This window comes from Chinchilla lanigera, unplaced genomic scaffold, assembly GCF_000276665.1.
Source record: "Chinchilla lanigera isolate Chin_1 unplaced genomic scaffold, ChiLan1.0 scaffold00043, whole genome shotgun sequence".
Lineage (NCBI taxonomy): Eukaryota > Metazoa > Chordata > Mammalia > Rodentia > Chinchillidae > Chinchilla > Chinchilla lanigera.
This window is the reverse complement of record NW_004955444.1, coordinates 9,874,710-9,887,595: the sequence shown is the minus strand read 5'-3', so window position 1 is coordinate 9,887,595 and position 12,886 is coordinate 9,874,710. Positions and strand designations below refer to the sequence as shown.

The following is a 12,886-nucleotide window of genomic DNA, read 5'->3' as shown; positions in this document are numbered from 1 at the left end:
ACCTTGCACTTGCCAGGCAGGCGCTGTGCCGCTGAGCTAAATCCCCAGCCCCTGGAAAATGCTTTCTTGAGCTGAGCCATCAACCACAAGTATGACAAACTGCGAACTCCAGAGAACAATACCTCAAAGGGCAGGACAGTGCCGTTTAAAAGTGTTTCACCCTTCACAACCTCAAATTTGAACCAGAAAACCGGTTTTGGTCCTATTAACAATAGTACTGATTACTGGGGAGAAAATAGCAGCTGAAAAAATGACAAGCTGCCACTTAAGAAAGAAAAAATAAGCTTGTTGATGAAAAAGTCAATTAACAATAATACACTGAAATTGATCCAGGTGATAGACCACTTCACATGCTCTTCCCGTGCATTGTCCCAAGCCTTCACGGGTGACACAAGTTTGAACAAATTATTCTTCCCGCACTCCACTCACGGTGACATTAACACTAATGTACTTTTCTTGTTGCTGAGCAAAACCTGCAGCGTAGTTCTGCATGTCACTTTTTTCTTTTCAGAATTTCATTTTCCTTAGAAAACTTGATAGGTGTGCTTTTCACTCAGTCCAATAAAATTACTATCACGAAGTAAGAAACTGAAATTTTCACAAATAAAATCAGAGTCCATGATTCTCACTTTCATGTTAAGCCATAAAGTAACCAAAATGCCAGGACAACAAACCCACTCTGAATTTCTTGACTTCATGTTTCTTACTGCATAAAACTCCCTAGAGAATGTTGCCCAAGTTTATGTTCTCAGTAAAACGAAACTAACCCAAAGTCAGTTTTGTTTTTCAGTTTCATCGAAGTAACTTGTCTGCTTTTACCTCAAACCTGAAAAGAAGGAAGTGTGCCCTCACCCTAAACCTGTAAATTCCTAGCTGTGAACGGGAACAAATGACTTGACTGGCATTTTCTAAAGGACAATAAGCATTTGCTGCTGTGAAGAGGAAGAACCAAGAGGAACACTTGGAAATTCAGGGACCTACCAAGTGTTCGCAGCAAGACAAACTGCATCCCCAGCGCAAAAGGTCTCTCTTCGTCTTCCACAGACCTACAATGTGGGGAAAGAAAAACAGGTTTTTACTACATAGCAGCCCCAAGAAAACAAATGCCAAATCAGGCCTGCTTCAGGCAGTCTGTGACTTACAGGGACGCTGAGCCATAATGCTTAATTCACTAGAAGTTACTCACACGAGCCAAGCAAAGTTGGGGATGGCTAAATAACAAAACGGAGATCTCCTCAGTGAAGACACCAAAACAATTCAGTTAATTCTAATTGCTTCCACGTAAACACCAGTGGAAGGTCAAAGGCTTAGAAATAGCTCTAATTGGGAGCTATTTTTTTTTTAAATAATTCACAACGTTTTATCTTAAAAACTGCATCCTCTTTCTCTTTTTGCCGGCACTTTCCAGAATGCTAGGTGTGTCCCTGGAAATCACCCCCGCAGTTCCCCCACTATAGGAAGAGTAAAAACAAACATGAAGAATGTAGCAAAAACTATATTAAAAAAACAAGTCAAAAGTCAGTGAAAGAGCCAGGGATACAGCTCAGTGGCACAGCACCTGCCTGGCAAGTGCAAGGTCCTGAGTTCGATTCGGTATCCCTCACCCAAAAAAAGTCAGAGAAAGAATGAACTCCTTCAAACCACATTTTTCCTTTTCTAAAGTAATTCCCAGGTGGCAGGAAGACTGCAGCCTACTGACTTTGCACTTAGCAGAGATTGCAGGGCTCCTTTTCTGAGGGTGGGAGTTAGAAGCCAACTGGTCAACTGCCATGTTTGAACACTGTAAAATGGGTGGCCCTTTGGTGGATTAGTTAGCATCTCTTGTAAAACCAAAGTGCAAAGCATTAGATTATTAAAGGAGTAAAATTATTAATGGCTCACACAGCTTTTTAAGTGGTGATCGGGGCACAGTGATGTGTACCCCTAGTTCCAGCTACTCAGCAGGCTGGGGGGAGGATCCTGGAGCCCAGGATTTGAGGCCAGCCTGGGCAACATAATGACACACCATGCAAGACGAACAAAATAATGACATGCCTTATCCTAGGGTTCTACATATACAATGGAAAACATTTCCGAGGACCAGCACCCTTGTTGTCTTGTCCCCAAACCCTTTATGTTTCATAGCAATTTGCCTGGCTCTGCACATCGTTGTCAATCCATAAATAGCTGCAGACGGACAAATGTAGCAAACAAACCAGCATACTCTTCCTGTGCTTCATGGTACTGCCAAGGAGCAGCTTTGCTGGGAAATGTCCGCCTCAGCACCCAGTAGGACAGCAGCCAGGACGACCTGGTGCCACCACCCACGCTCACTAAGCAGTGACTCCTGCCAGGGGCGCACAGCTGTGAGGGTCCGAGGAGCTGGAGAAGTAAAGGCCGACTCCCTTCCCCGCACCCTCACTGCATGAACCTCGCCCCCAAAGGCCGCAGTGTATAACCCTGTGTTTCACCACCGCCTGCTCCTGCCTCTGCCCCCGAAACCTTCACGGCAAACACCAGCACGGTGATCTGAATGTGGCGGCATCAACATTTTCAGCTGAACAAAAGTAGCTGCCACGTTCTCCCATAAATTGAAAAACCCAAACGGGATAATATAATACAGCAAGGAAAGCACAGCCTACGTAAAAAAAATAAATAAATAAATCACATTATCCCATCTACCTTTCCTTGATCCAACTCCAAAATTTCAGACGAGCGTAAAATGAATGAACTCAGCATTGTGAAATGCAGGCCCAGCACAAATGATCACGGGATCCTGAAGGGACGGTACTAACTCTCGGCGAGGTAGGAGATAACAGCTTCTGCAGTGCGCGTGATTTAGCAACTTTGCCAAATTACTTCCTGCCCTCCGCCGGGGTCTGGCTTCTCACAGCTCACACAGAGGGTTTCCAGCTCCTGAAGTCCAACCTCGTAGGGCAGAGACCTCAGGAACAGCAAGGTCCCAACATCACCCCCAGAAGTGACGCGGCTCTCACCTGAGCGTGACTATGATGGCTGACGGCTGGGCACACGCCGTGATGAAGGTGACAATGAACAAGAACACTAAGAAGGGGATGAGCGTGTTGCACGTCCGCTTGCACTTCCCCGACACGGCATAGCCGTTCTCGTTGAGATACGTTTTGACTATGACCACGCGGAGCTGGCCGCGCTGGCCCACGGTGGGCGGGGTGATCACTTGGCGGCTCTGGACGCAGGTGCATTCCGTGTAATTCCGAATCTAAGCGGCAAAATACAGACAATCAAAAGCAAAATGCGGCACAGGAATAGCAAGAGAAAGGAAGCGCGCTCTAAAATAACTGCAGTATTGCAAAATGGCAAAAATTTTACCAAAAACATCGCCCTCACTGATGACCGGAAGGGACCTGGTCAAAATGAATTAAACTGAGACTTTCTGGAGGAACGCTCCATATTTCTATGACATCCACCTACGGCTGCTCATTTTGGGTGATAAATGTATATGGTGCTTTGATTACCACGGAACTCTTGGGTTCTCCGGTTCAGTCCTCAGAAACAGGCTCCACTCAGTTTCGTCTGGTTCACCACACTTCTCTGCATAGCCCGCTAAGTACCTGGCTCAGTCCTACTCTCCAGATGAACCGGCAGCACCCTGGACACACCCAAGGCCCAGAACACGAGTGTGATGACCGCCCCAGCATTAGTGCCTGTTTAATGGCCCGGAGGCCTCCGCCCTGCAGATGCATCGCCACCCGCCCTGGGGATGTAATTCAGGGGTGGTGACGGCGGCTCTTGCCCTGTGCTGCTCTTGCGCCCTACACAGTTCGGCTGTCTGGAAACATTGCTGAGCCCCAAATCACTCTCCCCTTTCTGCAGCAAAACATCCGTGACTCCCTACTGCTGTGCCAAGTTTTGTCCGAAGGGACTGCAGAAATGGAAGAGCAAAGGAGACCAAATCTTCTTAATGAACTACCAAAATTCCCACCGAAAGCAAATGCAAACGTGAAAAAGGAAACTTCACTTGGCGTTACCTACGCAACAGCAAAACGAGCTGGCGGATGCAGAGCCTGCCACTCCGTCGTGGCCTGGTTAGCACTGAATGGAAACCGACTGAGCTGGTTCTCACGGGGCCCACTGAGAGAAGCAGTGCGCACGGGTGAGGCTGGCCCCTGTTTCGCCGTCTCTGCTGGGATTCAAAGAACGAGCACCGTGCCCCAGAGGGCCAGCCCACTTGCAAGAGAACTCTCATTCTGTCTCAGCATGCCCTCTCACGCAGGAGCTCGCCACAGGAATTCTCAATTTATCATTCTTCTTTTTTCGTGGTGATGGGGATTGAACCCAGGGCCTTGGGCATGCAAAGCAAGAACTCTAGCACTGAGCCACAGGCCCAGCACCCCCTCTTTGGTACCGGGAATCGAACTCAGGACCTCGTGCTTGACAGGCAGGCACTGTGCCACTGAGCTAGATCTCCAGCTCTAATTTATCGCTCTAGTTTCAATCTCAGAATCAAAACTGGCATCTCTAAAACATCCAGTCAGTGGTGTCACACCCTAACTCCTGCGCAGAGCCAGCAGATGCATATTAACCTTTTAATTAAGGTAACCGCCTATAACCTATTCTTATGCAGAGACTTAAACCAGGATCAACCGAGAATGGAGTAGGATATGCAAACCTCTTCCCATAGTATTACAGCCTACTTATAATTCACAGGGAAGAGAGTTCTCAAAATAGCCTATTCTTGAATTGACAGAAATATCTTTACTCTGAAAGGTTCAAATAAAGGTTGAATGGAACTGCTAGTTTACAAAAAAATGACCACTGCCCACCTTCCTGGACTCCAACCAGGGAGGTGTTTTCCTAGGCTCTTCTATCAGCACAACTGCGGTCACCTTGACCTTCAGTCCATTACAAGGGCTCTGCCAGAGGATCAGATGGAAAAGGTGGAGCCCAGCCTTCTCGAGTTTCACCGAGTTGGCTCGACATACAAACTAGGAGAGGGCCGAAGTGAAGCCAGATCTCCACGCACAAATGCATCATTTTTTGTCACCCCTGGCAAAAATTGATAGCACTGCATGACTGCCTTCCCGCTAGGCATCTGTCAGAGGTACTGAGAAGGTTATTTGGAATCCCTTGAAAAGGAGGACAGAAATCACCTTGGTTGCACACAAATTCACTCACATCCTTGCTACAAGATACTGGATTAACACCAGAAGAGGACTTTAGGAAGAATACGCACCCCAGTGCTAAGATTGCCACTATTCATGCAGCCAGCCAGACAAGGGTTAAAGTATGTAATCCCATCCGACCCACACACTGGCTCGTACTCGTGTATTCTACAACCACAATTGACATTGCAGCTTCCCGTCAGGTTCCTGTGGGGCATGGTCAGAGAAGGTCTGCGAAAGAAAAGAAGAAAGTTGTCAGCAGTATACGTTAAAAGTGAACTCAGAGAAATAATCTTGACAGCGATTCATCCGTTTTAGAGAAGATATTCCAATAAACAGAGCTATGATGCCATAACTCGCCAGTTATTTTTATGACTTCATACCAAAACCTCTTGTGCCGTAATATAGAGAAAATACTTGACAGCACCAAATCAGCGGCGTCACTGTGAGCACATATGGCTGAGGGGCCGCAGTCACATGTGGTGGGTTTTGTTTTACCACAAGGCCATGGTGCCTGATGCAAAGAAATGGTACAATATGGAAACTCCTAAGAAAACTAATTCAGCCAACAATTACAAAGAGGGAGAAAGGTAAGAAAGGACACAGGCTTGGGGGGAGAAGCATAAAATGGCGGTGAAGAGCACAGGCAGACGGGTACATGGGGGACCCACAGAGGAACAGATATGACTCCATGCTGTGCGTAGTCGTGGCTTTTTTTATTTTGTCACTGTTCCCCAATTTTTTTTTGAGACAAGATCTCACCATGTAGCCCAGGCTGGCCTCACACTTGCAGCAATCCTCCTGCCTCAGCCTCCAGAGTACTGGGATTACAGGCGTGCATCACCAGGCCCAGGCCTGTCATCATTTTTATGCATCACTGATAGAATACTATGTAAAGCTAAAGGTATTAGCGAAAGCAGATCCTTCACTCATCCATCCATCCGTAATCCACCCACTCAACAACTATGCTAGAATGTCCGTTACCGCGCCAGGATCTGTCTCAAAGACCGTATCAGTGGCGCTTGTGCACCAGTGCGGCTCGTCTCAGCCACAGGCTCTCACCTCACAGAGTGCTGCTTGTTCCCAAGGCTTTGCTCTCCTGACTTCTCCCACACTTTACTAAAAGGGCCTTCACGACTCAGCGAGGAAACAAATTCTAAACAACATTAACGCCTTCCAAAAAGGCCCAAGTCAAACTCTTCTTCCTTCACGTCATTCAGCAGAGAAATACTTACCACAAGACGTTGATAATCCTTATGCTCACAAGCTCTTAGTATCGAAACATTTTAAAGTTTGGATGTGTGTAATATAATTCTAGACCGATGTTCCTCAGTGGGCAGCTCTGCCTCCCGGGGGTATCTGGCACTGTTAGGAGACAGTCTCAGTTTTCACAGTGAAGGGGGAGCTACTGCATCTGGGCCAGAGGCCAGAGGCCCTGCCACACGTCACTCAGTGCATAGGACGGTCCCTGCCCCCGGAGGGAGAGTTATCTGGACCAGATATCGATAGTGCTGAGGATGCGGTGCAGACCAAGTACCACATTCTAGACCAGCTACTTCGGGCTACAGATGAGGAAATGGAAGGTTAAGAAGCCAAGTGATTCACTGTGAAGCTGATTAGCGCTGTGTTAACTGCCGTCACATGAAAAGTGCTCGCTGTGTAAAAAAAGTGCTTCCCCAATTAAAGGGCTTTTATATGTCCACATGCTTACTCACTGAAAATGACAGGCTTCAGACCATACCAATGGCTATTGTTCCTGCAGTTTGGAGGTTCCCTGGCATTTCCTATTAACAGCATGCTTTGCTTTCATGTACGACAGCTACAGGTTCCAAGCGTCTGTCCTTTAAGAACAGGTCCACTCGAGGGACGGAACCTAAGGAAAAACCAACAGATGCTCGAAGCTCACTGACTGCAGGAGGACAAAAGCTTCTCTGAATTCAGGAAGCAGTCTCAGGGCACCCTTGGTCATGTGTGCTTTTCTCTTAATGTCATGGTGTCCGCTACAAAGAAATGATAACTACAGGAGAAGCTCGAAGAAAATTAATTCAGGCAACAAATAAGGATAGCAGTGAAAGGAAGTGTCCATTCATGGGGAGTCGCTACGGGAAAAGTGAGTGGGGAACTAAAGAGGAAGCTGCTCACATGCTCCACAGTTCGTCCTTCGCACTGTGCTGCTTTAAAAAGAGATGCTCTTAGAAGACTGTGTCTTGTTTGCTCATCGTCCATTTCCAGAAAACAGGCTGGATGCTAATACGTGTGCAAGGGCTTAAATCTGAGTAAGACAAAGGAATCGCTCCTTAACCAGAAATGAACCCCTGGCGGGAACATCGAGTGCACCAGGGCCGGGTACTGTACACTGCGCTGACCCCGGGCAAGGGGCCAGGCGCCACCTTCCAACGAATGGACGGCAAGGTGGCCTTTCAAACGGGCTGCTCTTGTGAACCCGTGAGTCCGTGCAAGGGTAACGTCAGCCAAGCACGTGGGCTCACAAGGCAATGCTTTGCAAGTGCGCAGTCCAAACTGCAGGCCTGAGAGTCAGAGATAATATCTTACTACAAAAACTGTGGAATTCCAGAGCTAGAGAGGTAAAGAGGATCTCTGATTAGGTAGTAAACTTGCTAATTTAAAAAACAGGAGGGGCTGGGGATTTAGCTCAGCGGCAAAAGCGCCTGCCTGGCAAGTGCAAGGTCGTGAGTTCGGTTCCCAGTACTGGAGAAAAACCAAAAACAAAACAAAACAATAAAAAACAGGAAACTATGAGTGGGATGGATAAAGAGATGTGGTATTTTTATACAGTGGAGTACTACGCAGCTATAAAGAAAGATAAACTTGAGGCTTTTATAGGTAAATGGATGCAACTAGAGACCATACTCATAAGTGAAATAAACCAGACTCACATGTGTAAACATTCTATTGTCTCCCTAGTGTGAGAAACTGAAAGAGTAAATAAAATCCAAAAGGCACAATAGATATTGTGGTCATGGTTTCTCCCCTGCCAGATAAGTATTACAGTAGATATTGTAAAAGAGAAAGAAACTGCTCAAAAGGAAAGAACAACTGGGATGAGGGAAAAGAGGAATAAAAAAGAAAGCAGGAAGGGAAAAATATACATATATGTATACACAGGATAGCTAAGACAATTGTACTGCTGATTTCTACTGGTTTATTGATAGGAACAATTACTGCTTAATTTTTCTGACCAATTTTGCATGCTTATATCTGGTAATCTAAACAACTAATTTGAAGACAACAATACGCAATAGAACAATCACTGCTGAATTCCTACCATCTTGTTTTGTGAAACTCTGTATCATTTCTAAAGTTTCTTATTATTTTTTTCATTCTCTTTAAAATTAAAAATAAAAAAAAATATATGTCCTCAGTTACTGAGGCCTAAAGAAAACCAACCCTGGACAGAACACACAAAAAAAGAGAAAGAGAGAGAGAGACTAAGAAGAAAAGATAATACCAACTAAGTATCAATGTTTATTCAAACTGATACTTTTTTTTTTTTGTCTTTTTTTGAGACAGGGTCTCGCTATGCAGTTCAGGCGGGCCTTGAGCTCACTTTGTAGCCCAGGCTGGCCTCGAACTCGCAACCCTCCTGCCCCAGCCTCCCAAGTGCTGGGATTACAGGCGTGCGCCACCACACCCGGCTCAAACTGATACTTAATAACAAAAAAGAGTTCTTTTTTAAATTACTTTTTTATTTTAAAAGTCTCCCTCTAAATTTCAGCAATTTCCTTGAAAATTGATAATATGTATAATAAGGAAATTACTAATATCCATGATAAGCAAAAACTGTAAATGTTGTACATGCCAAAAGATCTAAGTAGTTAAAAAAAAAAAAAAAAAAGCTTCAGTAGATCAAGCAGTCCGTGAGACGCAGGGAAGAGACCAGCGGCAAGGAGACGAGGAGTGCCCTGACCAGAAACGCTGGCCGCCTGGCAGGGCTCGGCCACTCTCTCAGTGTGGCACGGTGCACAAGAGGCCTCTGTGAGAAGCTGAGGCCAGGGGACACTTCGCAGCTGTGCCCATCCTGCATACCTCCTGAACACCAGGGGGCAGACCCACGGGAGAAACCTGCAAACTCTGCAACCCGGAGCTGGCTGGGACTTGGTGGATCGTCCTGTCCAACTCATTGCCCTGCACAGAAAATTGTTCTTTCCTGACAGGAAGCTCTCTCAAGCTTTTGGCCTAGTATCTGAAGTCACAAAACTAGATGATGATATAGAATAAATTTTACTTTAAGTTCAAAGACATGACAGTTGATAAATGAAAGGTAATAAAGTTAGAACTATTAAATGACTTATCAAGACACAGTACTGGCTAGAAATTCTGTACATGGACATCAGATCTAATTCAGTTTTTAGAAATTATTTGAAGAAAAGCTAAAGTGAGGATCAGTAAATTTTACTAAAAATAATAACTTATTTTTCCACTGAGTTTATTGGTACAATTTAGATATATATATTAATCACATTGATCACAGGGAATTTGTACCTGTCCATGGTATATCTTGATGCTTCTTTTTTTCTCCATTCCCTCCCCACTTCAGTGTCTTTTTCCCTCCTTTTTTAGAAAGTGGGTTTCCATTCTACCCTTCTTTTCTCATTTTATTTCTTTTCCCTTCCTTCATTTCCTCCTCCCCTTCCCTAGTTACTCTTTCCTTTTGAACAATTTCTCCCTACTTCACAATACCTGTTATCCATTTCAATTCTTATTTACACGTTCAGTTTCTCATGATCTCTCTAGCAGGAGAAAGAATAACTTATATCACATAATGTATTTATGTGAAAACACTAATGTTGCACTTTTCATATTAAATGCCAGCTCTTTTGGCCGTAGGACGACTAGGATATACTTGCGTTAAACACAACTCAGCAGCCACACGGGGAGAGGCCAACCACACTTCCTAATTAAAACCGCAGGGAAATGGTGGGTGCGGGGGGTATAATTGCTTGAGTTGGAAATGAACCAGGAAATTAGCCATAGTTTCTCAGATCTTTCAAAATGAAAACTCATCGGATCCTCAAATCTGGAGTTTCCTTTTTAAATTTTTATCTTATTGTGATTAGAACACTTACTATGATTTTTTTGTAAGGAGATTGACCCCAGGGGTGTCGTGTGCTAAGCACACCCTCTGCACCCCCAACCCACCACTTAACAAATCTAAGCATAGAATTCATTATTGCTGACTCTAGGCTTAATGGTGTGTAATACATTTCTAGACTTCGCTTATTGTGCTGGACTAAAACTTTACATCTCTCAATTAGTAATTCCCATTTACCTTCCCTCAGAACCTGGCGGCCAGCATTCTATTCCTTCAGTCTACGAATCTGACTACTTTAGACACCTTTAGATACCTCAATCAGGCAGCAATTGTCTTTCTGTGACTGGCTGTTTCAGTCATTCTGTGACAGAATGTTCTCAAGGTTCATCTCAATTATTGTATATTGCAGAGTCCCCTACGTAAGGCTGAACAGTATCCCACTGTGTGTGTGTGTGTGTGTGTGTGTATCCGATGTTCTTTATCCACACATCGGCTCACCTCTCTTGGACATTTAGATCATTTCCACATGTTGACTATCAAGTCTGAATTCTTTAAGGGAACCACTAATAACACATCAGGTTCTCTCCACAAAAATATGGCAACCCTGTTGGGTCCTCCAGAAAATTCACCCTCCTAACACATTCCAAACCCATCCTGGGCAGTTAGGTGGCTCATGAGCAAGTGACACAAAAAAGTATCAGCCATTACGTCCTATCAGGTGAGAAAAGACCACACAACTGAACCTGGAGCCCTCACACAAACTTTAAGGTTGTTAAGCTTACTTGAGTTCAAAGAAACCGAGTCACAAAGGGCTGGAGACGTGGCTCAGAGGTAGAGGACTTGGCCAGCATGCTCCAGGCATGGGGTTCAAACCCCAGCATCGTAAAGGAGAAAAGGAAAAGAAGAAGAGGATAAAGAATTTACCATGCACTTTAATGTAATCCTTACATCAACGTAACGAGACAAACTCTGTCAGTACCCACATCCGAATAATGTAGGAACCACACACAGGAAAGCTAAGTAACCTGCCTCCACTCACTCAGCTTGTGGTGACAAGTCCAAGGGGAAACTCCGGCCTGATTTGAGAGCCTCCGAGTCAATGCAGCAGAGATGCTCACTTAGCTCTGTGCCTCCATTCAGCTGTCCTGAACACTAGAAAACTGGCAAGGGCAGAAACAGCCTCCTCCACAGCTTGACTAGTAAGAGATGGCGTGGGCACAAGTGCGCCCATTTGAAGTACGGAAAGTAAAACAGAACCTCAGGGTGGTGTTCAGGAAAAGCACAAACTGAGACAGGTAATCCAGGTGTGAAGTCCCACTCTGCATGAATGGACGCCTTTGGGAAATCACTTAATCTCTAAGCTTCAGCTTCCGTCACTGAAATGGCATAACAATACGTACCTGGGAGCAACTTAACATGAAGTCATACACAAGTGCCAATCACCATCCCTGAGCCAGGCGCCTAACGAAGATTCCCTGTTCACTTACATTCCTTCATTTTTCTCTTCACTGACCTCATAAGAGAAACAAATACCAACATACAAGCCTTAAGTTCATGCAGAACAGAAACAAATTTTAGTAGGCAGGCAGCCGCGTGCCACTGAGCAGGCTGCGCTGCGGAACAGAACCCAGCCGGGAGAGCAAAGCTCAAACGTAGCTTACAGCCTCTGTGGAGAAAGGATCCCATTTTTCTTCACACTCTAAAAGTGGCGGGCCTGTGCGGTGGCGCCACTGAAAGTTGTTTATACTAATTAATTCTCGGACTGTCTTCCAAGAAGCAGTTGGGGAGCCAGGGAAATTCTCCATGGAAACTGGCTTTTTCTTTCCCTGATTCATAAACTTCATTGAAGGCAGACTGCAAATACTAGCACAACTAGATCCTGTGGGCGTGCCTCGTACCCCTTATTAGGTGGCTTTTTCTTGGCTAATTATAATCCAGGGAGAAGAGGCGTGCCGTTTATCATGGGTTCAGATAATTAAGATGTTTACATCAAGTTCTTAGGAGGATCAGCAATATGATTCCAGTGACAGCCCTGAGCAGAGGTTGATTCCTGACCTTCACTCATGTCTTAAAGGAAATAACACAGTGGCTGGACATGATCCATCAGAGAAGAAAAACAAAAAGTTAAAAGAAAAAAAAAACAACTTTGTTTCAGTACATTCTGAGTGCTGAACTGTGTGACAGGAGATATAAAGACATTCCCCAAGCCAGGCGTGGTGGCGCACTCCTGTAATCCCAACACTTGGGAGGCTGAAGCAGGAGGATCGTTGCAAGTTTGAGGCCAGCCTCAGCTACAAAGTGAGCTCAAAGTCAGCCTGAACTGCACAGTGAGACCCTGTCTCACAAAAAAATTCCCCAAACTCTATATAATCAAAGCTATAAGCATGTAAAATGTCTAAATGCTTTACATGGAGGTGAGGATGACAGAGACAATGCCCGCCTTTTTTACCCTGCTGTATTTTTCAACTATACACATTTATTATATTTGTAATTAGGAGAGATTGATAGTATCAGCAACACACATACAGGAAGAACAAGTCACAAATATATTAGGCGATTTTCTTTTGCTGGGTCCCACAGCTAGATAACAGTGGAGCCAGCACTTGCCTTTGAAATATTATGGTCTTGGAGAAAAAGTTTGAAGAAGAGAAACAGGAAATTTAGAGAGTTCCTTCGTGGTAACTCCATTTTCTCACTAACATGGAAATGGTTG

The 12,886-nt window shown here is 45.0% G+C and overlaps 1 protein-coding gene across 1 annotated transcript in view; it reads right to left on the bottom strand.

Annotated features, from left to right (window-relative positions):
* Positions 1-981: 981 nt before the first annotated feature.
* LOC102012694 (solute carrier organic anion transporter family member 5A1) overlaps positions 982-12,886 on the bottom strand; it is a gene marked incomplete at its 3' end in the record, with an annotated part of 31,116 nt that continues 19,211 nt past the window's right edge. Inside the window, 3 exon segments of the mRNA XM_013518225.1 lie at positions 982-1,046; positions 2,976-3,217; positions 5,192-5,351. Coding sequence (XP_013373679.1) covers positions 982-1,046; positions 2,976-3,217; positions 5,192-5,351 — 467 coding nt within the window.